The sequence below is a fragment of the Chrysemys picta genome, chromosome 8 (genome assembly GCF_011386835.1).
Source record: "Chrysemys picta bellii isolate R12L10 chromosome 8, ASM1138683v2, whole genome shotgun sequence".
Taxonomy (NCBI): domain Eukaryota; kingdom Metazoa; phylum Chordata; order Testudines; family Emydidae; genus Chrysemys; species Chrysemys picta.
This window is the reverse complement of record NC_088798.1, coordinates 18,253,796-18,267,027: the sequence shown is the minus strand read 5'-3', so window position 1 is coordinate 18,267,027 and position 13,232 is coordinate 18,253,796. Positions and strand designations below refer to the sequence as shown.

General features: G+C 42.7%; 1 protein-coding gene across 1 annotated transcript in view; it reads right to left on the bottom strand.

Annotated features, from left to right (window-relative positions):
- Nucleotides 1-13,232, bottom strand: part of CACHD1 (cache domain containing 1) — a 203,710-nt gene that overhangs the window by 69,959 nt on the left and 120,519 nt on the right. Inside the window, 1 exon segment of the mRNA XM_005300064.5 lies at nucleotides 8,852-8,958. Within this exon segment, the coding sequence (XP_005300121.1) occupies nucleotides 8,852-8,958 (107 nt within the window).

Sequence of the window (13,232 nt, the reverse complement as noted above, 5' to 3'; positions counted from 1 at the left end):
ACTTAAGGCTGCATTTGTCAAATTTCTTTCAGTTCCAGAATTACAAGCTAGCTGGTGTTCTCATGAAATAGTGCAGGGCTTTTCGCTAGTCATTTTATTTCATGTGCCTCCAAAGACCTGGCCAAGACAGTGGGCTTTTGTAGATCTTTCAGCACAAGATGCACTTTCTCCTCCCTTTTCCATTTGCAGAGTCTCCAGGACAGTTTTGAAAAGTACATCATCATAATCTCTCTCCATATTCTCTCTAATATGTAGGATGATATACATACATCTTGTTTAAAATGTACGTGCTAGGATTCCATCTCAGACTAGTATGAAAGAGACTGAAACCAACCATGCCACCAAATAAAGGCCCATTGTTGGACAGAGGTTGTGGAAGCTGAATGTTCAAGATTTAAACACTAAGAGTGCAAAAGCTTTTGCGCAGTCCCTTAATTCTGCTGTAAATATGAGGGGGGAAAAGTTTAAGAATATTAAAAAAAAAGAGAGCACTTAAGGATATTCTCTCTCTCTCTCCCCAATTACAAATTGCTACCAAGGCATGAAGGACTTTGAGAAGGAGACCTCTACGTGAATGAGTTTTGTAAAACTTCAAAGAGAATGTGATAATGATAATACTTAGCACTTATAGACTGCATTTTACATCTTCAAAGCATGGCAGAATCATTAACTAATTAATCTTCAAAGTGCAGCACAAACATTTAGTAAAAATTCCAAAAAAAGATTCAACATGATTATTCATTATAGAACAGTTACTTATAATTCTCTTGTTGAGCATTAAATTTGAAAGAGTGCCATAGGCTACATGAAGAACACCCTTCAAAAAAGGATGGTACACTGCATATACACACATGTAGCAGTTCTTTAAAGAGTGACTCTAAATAACAGCATCAAGGAGAACCTTGTTTATTGTTTCTCAATGATTCCAGAGTGAATTTGTTAAGTTTACAATTAAAGAAATGTTCTTTCCACCTGCTAGCCCTGCAAATTTAACCTTGGATTTGAAAGTCAAGCTGTGTCCTGACTTATAATTATCATCATCAGGAATAAAGGATTCTGTGACTGCAACTTAATTAACAGTCTACTGATGTTGTGAGCCAGAATTAAATCCAGCTCACTCTTGGGTAGCTGTGTTAGCTTTCCAAGGCTAACCAGTAGCAAAACCTTATTCAGTAAGGTTGGCAGACACAATTCCCTAAACATAAATGAAAAGGCTTGATGACTAAAAAGATGCCATTTACAGTGTCACTTTTAAAACTATGTCAGCTCTTTGGGTGAAACTCACCCTATTGCAATGGGCACACAAAATCCCCCCCCACACACACACACACTTGAGTGGCGGTACAGACAAAGTGGCTTTGCAGGGCCCTTTACCTTCTCTACAATCTGCAAAAGGAGGTTACACTAGCTCTAAATAGGCTGAGAAAAATTGTTTGGGGGTAGGGGAGCTGTGCTGGGTGACGGTTCACAGGAATCCTGCTTACTGAGGGGTATAAGGGTATGAAAGGATCAAGTAACATGCTAGCTTTGGGCGCGACGTTCACCTCTAGCGGTAAAGGACCTGTTACTGCCAGTTAAAGCGTTCTACTTTTGTTCAAGTGGTAGAGACCTATGATTTGCAGATGAAGGCCCCAGGTTCCAGACTTGATTCTTTACATGTGCGATATTAATCTACTAGAGCTGGTCAAAAACTGCTGCAACCACCCTCTCCCTCAATGGAAAACTTTATAACCAAAATAAAAAATGTGAAAATTTTTCATTTGGAACACAATTTAGGATTTTTAAACTGATTTTTTTTTAAATTTCGGGGGGGGGGGAAGAGGGAAGGGCACCACCACATCATACTACCCTCTCACGCTTTTTTCTACCAATCTTCCATTTTCTACTTGCAAAAGTATTTTATTTTCTGACCAAAATGAAGGTGTTTTTTAAAAAAATATTTCATAGAAATAATGGAAAATGTCATGGAAAATGTCAAACAAAATAAATGCATTCAATTCTTTTGTAATTTTTCATGAAATATACTTACCTTTTCTCCACTACTTCTACTGCCTACTAATTGAGTCTATTGTCATGTCATGGATTTTCTAGAGCAGCAGTTGTGTTACAGTCCTGTGGTTTGCCAGGAGCCTGTGGTGTGAATTCCAGTTCCCTTCAACTCCTACAAATACCCCCGCTCTAATCCTAGTTACTGAGGCTGTGTGGAATGGGCCAAAATTAACATTTAAGATTTGAGGTCCAGGGAGAACACAGTAATGTTTAAATTTATATTTTCCACATGGTTTCTACAAACCAGATTATTTAAACTGTGAGACAGCTGTTTAAAAACAAAACACTCAAGGGGCAGTATAACCTGGCTCACAGATAAATTGGTCTGGCTTTGACTCAAAAAAAACCCAGCAGATCCAATCAAGAAAGCATGCTGAGCTCCTGCCTGTTGGAAGAAGTGATAGGCTCATGAACCCATTGTGTAACTGAGTGGTAAGTTTGGGGTCCAATCACAAATATGCTGCTGCATCCAGGATATAAACTCTGCTTGCTGGGAGTTCCCCAGAATTCAGAAGGAGGAGGGAAAGAAGGCGGGGGGGGGGGGGATCAGAGATCCAGAAGCAACAACACTTGTTTACACTTAAACATAGGATGTGAATTTAAAGAGCAAAAGCTATTCCTGAATTACTCTTTACTCTATGTGTGCATTCTCTTACTGCCAAATAAGAGTGTCTTGTTTTGGCTTACCTCAGTGGTGTCCAACCTTACTACACAGGAGGGACACATAAACCTAAGCACAATCTTGTGTGGTCCAAACAGATTCTACATACACCTCTACCCCAATATAATGCTAGGGTTACCATATTTCAGCGAGCAAAAAAGAGGACGGGAGGAGCCCCGCCCTAGCCCTGCCCCTGCCCCTCCCACTTCCCGCCCCCCCTGACCTCCCAACCCTCCCCCCGTTCCTTGTCCCCTGACTACCCCCTCCTGGGACCCCTGCCCCTAACTGCCCCCCAGGACTATCTAAGCCTCCCTGCCTCTTGTCCCCTGACTGCCCCAACCTTTATCCACACCCCCACCCCCAGACAGACCCCTGGGACTCCCACGCCCCATCCAACCACTCCCCACCCCCTGACAGCCCCCCCCCAGAACTCCCAACCCATCTAAACCCCTCTGCTCCCTGTCCCCTGACTGCTCCGATCCCTCTCCCCACTCCTGCCCCCTGACAGCTCCCCCCCAGAACTCCCAGCCCCCTACCTCCCCGCTCCTTGTCCCCTGACTGCCCCCTCCTGGGACCCCTGCTCCTAACTGCCCTCCAGAACCCCACCCCCTACCTAAGACTCCCTGTTCCTTGTCCCCTAACTGCCCCCTCCTAAGACCCTCCCCCCCAACTGCCCACCAGGACCCTACCCCCTACCTGTACCCTGACTGCCCAAAACTTTCTCCACTCCCCCCAAAAAGCCCCCCCCCCCGTTTCTTGACTGCCCCCTCCAGAACCTCCCTGCCCCTTCTCCTGCCCCCCTTACCCTGCTGCTCAGAACAGGGTGTTGGGCTCTGTGCGAGCCGGACACGTGGCCGAGCTCCCCAGCACAACAAAACCCGGTCCCTGGCCCTGCACAACAAAACCCGGTCCCTGGTCCGGACCGGGTTGCAGGGGAGAGCTGCCCTTGTATCAGCACAAAGTGCTCTCGCTCCCGTTTTGCTACGCTGCATGGCAGAAACCGCTCCCAGTTGCAAAAGGGGAGGGCTGCACTTTGTGCTGAGACACTTGCTCAGAATGCAGGGCGGAGCTCCTCTCCAGCTGCTCCGGAGTCCAGCCCGGGACTTTCCTGCAGCCCTCCCAGCCACTCGCTCTGCTGTGCCGGGGGAGGGGGAAATCCCGGACATTGTGAGTGCTTTACAAATTCCCCCCGGACGCTATTTTTAGCACAAAAAGGAGGACATGTCCGGGTAAATCCGGACGAATGGTAACCCTATATAATGCTGTCCTCGGGAGCCAAAAAATCTTGCTGCGTTATAGGTGAAACCGCGTTATATCGAACTTGCTTTGATCCACCGGAGTGCGCAGCCCCTCCTCCCCCGAGCGCTGCTTTACCGTGTTATATCCGAATTCGTGTTATATCAGGTCACGTTATATCGGGGTAGAGGTGTATTTTAATAAGATTTAAAGTCACCTGTATTGATTTATATTTTAAGTTCATCTTGTTTAGTATGTAGGTAAGTAGGTTTTTTCTAAGTACAGTATTGTCTATTTATACACTTGTGTAAACTAAAATGATGTAAACATGCCAAAATGTTAATGAACCGGTACTTAGTATATTGTGTTGAAACAGGCCGCAAACCTTATGAAATACTCTGATAGGCCATGTATGGCCTACGGGCTGTAGGTTGGGCACTCCTGGTTTAGCTTAATCCACTTTGAAAGGTATTCTTATTCCAGAATAAGAGTGTCCATAGATGGAGCTATTTTTGAGTAATTCCATTTGTAGATAAGCCCATAGTCCAAAATTTAAGTAACAGATGCCACAGAACTAGGTCACAGCAGTGGGTGTGGGAAGATCCAAGAGGAGGCAATTCCACAAAGTATCAAGAGATAGCAGCTCCTAAGCAAGCACCCTAAAATCTTATCCGGGGTTTAACTCTCCATCCATACCCTCAACCTCCTACCTAAACTTTCCTACATCCAGTATCTTCACCAGCCCAAACTCTTCAGCAGTACTGTGTGGAAGAGGGATTTGGGGGGGAAGAGCTGTATCAGCTGTCCAGCTACAGCACCAGCATCACTCCTGGTGAAATGTTTTGGATAAATTCCCTTAGGGAGTGAAGTTCTTTATTCATTCTCAGAATGGGAGGCTGGAGTCCTCTATCCATAGAACAGATGAAGCACACCTGGTGGCAGGGCAAGTTTTCTCACACTGTCCTACCAGATAGTCAACAAGCCTCAATCCAGAAGGAATCTACTCCAGGGATTAAAGTCCATTCAAATCCTTGGCCACTCTACTGAGACTACCAATGGGGTAGCCAGTTAGCAAGGGACAACAATAGAGGTGGTGATGGTTTTTGTGATGCAGACTCTTGTTCCCTGGGACTTACACACAGATGGATTCATTTCACATAGTCCACCACACAAGCATTTGATAAGGATCAATTAGAACCAGCAACCTACTGATGACTCCAGGCCTCATTTTCAATTGCTTGAATTTTGTTGTTGTTGCAGTTTCTTTTGTTTTCAAAAATTTCTTTGAGGCAGCAGAGACTTGGCTGCTGCCATTAGTGACAGTACAAAAGGCCTTATTCAGTCTATGTCAAACCTCTGAATACCACCAAGGGAAGATCAGTGTTCCCATCCAGAAGCAATCCCAATTGTTCTGTTTTCAGAAATAGAAATAGTTGGGGCAGCAAATGAAAATTTCTATGCTAAATCTTCTAAATGCAAAAGATGGGAAACAGAAAGCCGACTACTCTGGAAATGCTCCAAGCAAATTTCGAAATCTTGAGGCAAGCTCTGGAAGACATGTTCAATCAAATTGACAAGAGGCTGGCAGTTCTGCCCAACATGTATATGTTCTCTCTGGTCCAGTCTTCTTCCCACTATTCCTTAAAAATCTAACTTCCAGATTCCATTAGTCCTGAACCCAGCAACAACCTTTATTTCTATACCGGTTGCAAACACAACCCCTCACACCACTTTCCCATGCACCTGCCCAAAGTTTCCCCATGCTGTTCTATTCTCTCCTACTGGCACCCTGTTCCCCAATCAGCACATAAGGGCAGAATGAAGAGCTCCCATTAAAAGAAATACTTTGGAAGCAGCCCAGGTGGGAATCCAGAGATGGGTATACACTCCAGATAAAAATGCTGAAGCACCTCTCCAGTGATACAGTCCTCTTCATCCCCTCTCCTCTTGCTTTTAACTGTCCATTACTCCTGCACTGCTTGATTTTAGGATGCATGCTCATTAAAGAGTCGGCATTTGTTGGCAAGGAAGGATAAGGGGCTATTTAATTGTTTGATCGGGGGGCTATAAGTCTTGGATAGGTGTCAGTTTTTTGTTAGGTCATAAATCCAAATTAATTAATTAATTAAAGAAGACATTTTAAGGGCATTTTTATGACTCCAAGTTATTTTTTTCATAAGAGCTTCTACAAAATGTAATACCAACAGGCATTCTTCCAGAAGTAAAATAAATGCTTTCACAGGAATTTGACTTAAACAAACATTCCCTCCATTTCAGGGTATGCACGCCAAATATCGCAGCACTCTGCTATTGTGGGGGAAAGTGAAATGGGCTTGAAACTGACCAAAAAAAAAAATGTAATTCTCCATAGTAAAACAACCAAAAAAAAAAAAAAAAAGTGAACAGAGGTCATAAATAGTAAAAAGTGTATTAGATTTTTTAAATTCTTTCAGTTTTAATAATTTACAGTAAGGACATTTGTTGTAAATACAATTTTAAGCTGATACTTCCTCAGATATTTTAACAAACATCAAATCAATTAAAACTTTAATTTAAAACATTAATTAAAACTTTAAAAAAATAAAAAGATGCCTTGGGAGCCAAACATAGCCCATGGACTTCTATCATGTGGTTTGTGACTGCTCACCTTTAATATGGATAGAAGTGTGTGGCCTTCGGTTCCAATTATGGCGAAGAAGTGTATGTATGTAGCTGGAAGGGCATACCGTGTGTGTTCCCAAAGGGATCAGTTCTGGGTCTGGTTCTGCTCAATGTCTTCATTAATGATTTAGATAATGGCACAGAGTACAAAGTTTGCGAACAATAGCAAGCTGGGACGGGTTGCAAGTGCTTTCAAGGACAGGATTCAAATTAAAAATGATCTGGACAAACTGGAGAAATGGTGTGAAGTAAATAGGATGAAATTCAATAAGGACAAATGCAAAGTACTCCACTTAGGAAGGAACAATCAGTTGCATGCATACAAAATGGTAAATGACTGCCTAGAAAGGTGTACTGGGGGCCATAGTGGACCACAAGCTAAATATGAGTCAACAGTGTAACACCGTTGGGAAAAAAAAAAAAAAAAAAAAAAAAAAAGCAAACATCATTCTGAGATGTATTAGCAGGAGTGTTGTAAGCAAGACACGAAAAGTAATTCTTCCACTATACTCCGCGCTGGTTAGTCCTCAAATGGAGTACTGTGTCCAGTTTTGGGTGCCACATTTCAGGGAAGACTGGAGAGAATCCAGAGAAGAACAACAAAAATGATTAAAGATCTAGAAAACATGACATATGAGAGAAATTGAAAAAACTGGATTTGTGTAGTCCAGAGAAGAGAAGACTGAGGGGAGACATTTCAAGTACATAAAAGATTGTTACAAGGAGATAGGATAAAAATCGTTCTCCTTAACCTTTAAAGATAGGACAAGAAGCAATGGGCTTAACTTGCAAAAAGGGAAGTTTAGGTTGGACATCAGGAAAAAATTCCTAGCTGTCAGGGTGGTTAAGCACTGGAATAAATTGCCTAGGGAGGTTGTGGAACCTCTGTCATTGGTGATTTTTAAGAGCAGGTTAGACAAACACCTGTTAGGAATGGTCTAGATAACACTTAGTCCTGCCATGAGCGCAGGGGACTGGACTAGATGATCTCTCAAGGTCCTTTCCGGTCTTACGATTCTATGTTGGAACATCTAACCTCTCCAGGCCAACATCTGCGTTGAAGGTGAGGATGCTTGAAATTGCACCATTTAAGCAATTACGTATGGCCTTCAGACTCCTAGCAAGTTGAAAATCTTGAGTGGGCAAAGTTTTAGCATCCCTATTCCAACCAATCAAAAGAGAAAGTGGTGAGTACCCAGAGAAGAAGAGCGAAGGAAAATCAAGCTGAATGTTGCTGCTAATCCTAAATTTCACAGCATTCATTTATGACCACAGAAATGAATAACCTAGAGAACACTTGGAGCTTTAAAGAGGTACACAGCTAGAGGTTCTAGACCCAAATTTGTACTTCCCTTATCAAATTTGTTGCAAGATCTCCACATTCTAAGTCACTACAGAGGATTGGGATGGGGAGAAAACCCCATTGGTGAGAGGTTGAAAACACCTTCTTATTCTTATAGAACCCACAAGAATCAAGGTTGCGTGCATTTCCTGCTGGTCCTGCACCGGCAGTTAAATAAAAACCATGCTAAATGGAAGTCTATAGTTAAAATAGTTTTAAAAGTTACAACCCAAAACCATCATAAGCAGATATAATGATGGAGGCAAAAAAATAGTGATAAAAAAAAATTAAAACCCATTTATTTAAAATTCTACAGGATATTAAAAAGAAAAGCCTGTGGCATGGGACCAAAGGCTGAATTCTCTGGGGTTAAGTCAGACACCTTAGGTTGTAAGCACATTTCCAGTTTTAAAGTGTATCAAGCAAATGGGTCAACTCCATGACAAGTCAAAGAAAGGAAATATTTTCAGATGTCCTTGTACTTTTGCATATCATTGCAAAAGCAGCTGCACATTACCTGAACTCAGCTAAGAAGATCAGGGAGGCACCTCAGTTTGGCACCATCAACACCTGATACTACTGATGCCATAGCAGACAGGGCTAGGAAGGAAAGCAACTTTGGGAACAGGCGAGACGAATAGGCACAAAAAAATCACAACAACATTATACATGGAATAAGTCTTCATGACATTTTTATATTTAAAAAGTACTTAGACTAAGGGCATTACTTTAGGTATCATCTTTCAATCATGAAATCTCAAATTAGGAGCTGCATGCCAGTTTCAGAGCGAAATAAAAGCATGTTGCTACAGCGCACTATGTTAATCCTCTGTACCAACAGAATGTTAAACGCTAATGGAGAAAGAAGAACAAAAGCAAATAAAAATATTTGTATTACTTACCAGAGTTTAAATCACGTCCTGGATTGAAGGCTTTGCTATTAACTGTGGTGGACAATCTATCACAGCTAATAGTTCTAGAAACGTTGGTGTTAAAATTCCCATCAAACCTGAAATGACAAACAACAAGATTAGCAAAGCAAAAGCTGACTTCGTAAAAATGTCTAGCCAAGGATTTAAAGAAAAATTATCACTTCGTAAACAGCAACTGGAGTTCCATTTGCATTTTTAATGGCACGGGCAAAAGAAAATCCCAAAGCAAAAAGCGAGCGAGTTAAAACTCCCCCCCTTACAGGCCATATCCTACTCACTAATGCAATGTGCTGCATATTTTCATTTTATCCCTTGTGACATGCAAGCACTCATGAAATTAGAGTTGTAAATGCTACGTTAATCTGCAGGCCAGTGCTGGTTTGTTCCCTGGCAGAATATTTGAGTTTTGTCCAGTCCAGTTGTAAGAGACCCTAAGTCAGGGTGGGCAAACTATGGGCTGGGGGCTACATCCGGCCCTCCAGAAGTTTTAATCTGGTCCTCAAGCTCCTACCAGGGAGTGGGGTCGGGGGCTTGCCCCACTCCACGCAGCTCCCGGAAGCAGCTGCATGTCCCCCCCTCTGGCTCCTATGCAAGTAGCTCTGAATGCTGCTCCTGCAGCTCCCATTGGCCGGGAACCACAGCCAATGGGAACTGCAGGAGGTGGTGCCTGCAGACGGGGCAGGCACAGAGCCACCTGGCTGTGCCTCCATGTAGGAGCTGGAGTGGGGACATGCTGCTGTTCTGGGAGCTGCTTGAGGTGAGCGCCCCCCAGAACCTGCACCCCTGACCCCCTCCCATGCCCCAACCCCCTGCCAAAGCCCTGATCCCCCTCCTGTCCCACGAACCCCTCGGTTCCAGCCCAGAGCACCCTTCTGCACCCCGAACCCTTCATGCCCAGCCCCACCCCAGAGCCCTCACCCCCCCTCACCGCAACCCCCAATTTCGCGAGCATTCATGGCCTGCCATGCAATTTCCATACCCAGATGTGGCCCTCGGCAGGGTGGGCAAACTTTTTGGCCCACCCCACCCTAAGTGGTGAAGATCCACCTTGGGAGATCACATCATTAGGAATGTTTTCCAGCTATTCAGCATATGTTTTTCTTCTCTTGGTTTCATTCCACTGCCCTTTTACTAGCCTGAACATTTCCTCTTCCCTGCCTTGCATTCCCAGTGTTCAAACACTGTATTTGTACATGGTTACATCTCTCACCATTACATTTTGGTCTTTGGAAGTCTATATATGAGGCAGTTACAAGCCTACTTTCTGTAGAAAAGAATGGGGACTTCCAGTGTAATTAGAAAGGCTGCCTGCAGTATATTTTATTACATTTTGATTTTACGTTTTCCATATTTACCAGGTGAAATAATTTAGAAATGGTAACTGAACCTCATTTTAGATACAAAAATATAAATCAAACCCATATACAACTACGCAATGACTTTAATGAAGTGAAGACATTCTCCATTTTGGTCTGTTTTTTAAAATGCCACAGGTCAAGGCTGAATCCCCACTCTGTCACTCCGAGTGCAGAAGTGGGGGCCCGCAAGGATTTTAAAAATTAATACGTGCCACTCTAGGGTTGTATTACACTCCCAAGGTTACAGCTTTTCTCTGACCTTGGCTTGGTAAACACTGCTACCACCCAAATGCAAAAAAACCCCTTTGAACCCAGGAGGGAGCACTTGGGAATTCCTCCCTGTGGGGTACCTTCAAGCCCTTTCACCCACCCACCCCGGGGAAGAGCTGAGAAAGAAAACAAAGGAAATTAGATGTGGCTACCAGCTAATCAAACAACATACACAAACCTCTAAGGACACCAAAAATCCAATCCTGTTCTTAAAAAAGGTAAATTTTATTAAAAACAAAAAGAAAGAAAATACACCTTGAACTTACGCTCTTGCTATATTTTAAAAGAGCAATTCCAAAAATCAAGCACCCAAAATAGCTTTCTTGGGGGTTCAGCTTAAAGGTTACAAGCAAACAAAAGCATCTGGGGTTAGTACAGAGAGGTCCACAAGCCAATAAGAAATAAAAGAAACAACCCTAATCACGTTTTTAGACATTCCTTAATTTTACTTACATATCTGAGGCTCCAGATAACTAGGTTTGAGGTATGAATTGATAATCTATAATCATACCTAGCTTAAAACTGTTTACGGCATTACTGCTCCGTGTCCCGGCAGGCCAGAGAACAACAGACAGAAGGGAAAGTTTCTTTCCCAATTTTAAAAAGTTCTACCTTCCCATTGGCTCTTTTGGTCAGGTGCCCACTCCTTTTCTTTTACCTGTGGGCTTGTTAACCTTTTACAGGTAAAGCAAGCAGAGAACAGACCAGGAGGGATTTTACAGCTAATTGGCTGGCTGGGTGTCCATCAAAGGGAGCTACTCACCCTTCTTCCCCCTTCATGTATCACATCACACAATAGTAAATGTGCTTCCTATTTAAAGTACTTAAATAGCAGCAGCATTTATAAGCCTTTATTTTATTAAAATTACAAATCAAATTCTGATCAAAGGGAACCTTGTCATCAGATCTGATAAAAATAATAGATGCAATGCATCGGTGCACCTTATTTGCTATAGCTTAGGCCCAGATTTTTAAAGATATTTAGGCATTGCTGCACTCAGCGTCATAACATCTAACTAATTTAGGAGCCTAAATCTCATTTTCAAAAGGCACTTAGACACTTAGGAGTCTAAACTCCATCAATTGTTGATGGGATTTAGAGCATGTCTACACTATAGGTGCTACCGTGGCACAGCTGCAGCGCTGTAGTGTAGACAATGCCTATGTCAACAGAAGGGGTTTTTATGTCAATGTAGGTAATCCATTGCCCAGAGAGGCAGGAGCGTGGTCAGCTGAAGAAATCTTCCATGGACTTAGCCATGTCTACATCAGGGAGTAAGTCGGCTTAACTGTGGCACTCAGGAGTGTGAATTTTTCACACCTCCCGAGTGATATAGTTAGGTCGATCTAAATTGTAAGCATAGATCATGGCTCAGACTCCTAAGTGCCTAAATCCCTTTTGACAATGAGATTTAGTCCCCTAAATCAGTTAGGTGTTGTGATGCTAAGCACAGCAATGCCTAAAAATGACTCTGAGCACCTTGGTAGGATTTGACACCCAGTCGTACTATTAAGGATCCTCATCAATTACCCACTTCCTGTCAAAAATACTCTGCCACTAATCTATCCCTAGAAAATCATAACCAGTTACCTTGCACACAGAGTCTTCATGAGGTGAGGTTCTGAAAGAACCTAGCCTTTTTTGAAAAGAAGTTGGTGGAAAGCAAGTTTAGGAAAGACACTGGGGAAGGAAAATTCTTCAAGACTATCAAATGTCCAGTCTTACTGTTTTAGTTAAAAATGCTAATTGTAGAAAATACTTTGGTAACATTAAATCAATAAAAATACTGGCCACTTTGTGTCAATATTAACAAACAAAAAATCTGGCGTGTATTTATATAATATCCACCTCACTGCACTCTCATTCATTAATTTGGACCCACATTCAGTAAAGGATTTAAACCTCTTTGTCTTCAGTAGTGATGGGATTACTCAGCTGCTTAAAGTCAAGCACACACAGAAATGCTTTGCTATATCTATTTGCTAAAATTGTTAAAGGTGAAGCTGGTCATCCTCCTCTTTCCCCGCCCCCCACCACCGAAAAAAAATTATCAACACAGATTTTCATTTAAAAACAATATTTTTTTAATTTACAAGCAAGTGGTCAAAAATTCAAAATTCAGATCAGCTCTCTAAAGAAGTCACACACACTCACTTGGAGCTTGATCAGATGAGCAGTTCCACTTTAGCCACATTAGAAACTAAAACAGTAAATAAGCTCTTGAGGATAGAGACCGTCTACTCTGTGCTTGTACAACACTTACCACGTCTGCGGCTCCTAGGCACTGTTACAATGCAAATAATAAACCAACTTCCCAGTGAGCTCAGTTACAGAAACAAGTAAAGAGAAAATAAGAGAGCGATATAGAGGAAGCATAGAGGCTGCACACTTTGTTGCTCATGTAGGCAGAGCTGTGTGTTATCCAACTTCTGAAGTGCAAATGCAAGCCTGGGTGTGGGAGCTGGTCAGAATGGGGGCAGTGCTGGACGTGGTAGGGGCAGAAAGGGGCCAACTGTGGCAAGGGGCATGGCTGAATGGCAGTTCAGCATATATAATTAACAAAGTGTGTTACCCTCTGGTAAACTCCTGCCTGTGATATGTGTAGGCAGCAACAGAGGGTGCCAGAGAGCTTCCTCTACCTGACGTGCCAAATGGGCATGCTGTGGGCCTAATCCTAGTGAAAAAATCTGTATTTTCCAGTTTTCACCAAAAACCAATAGGA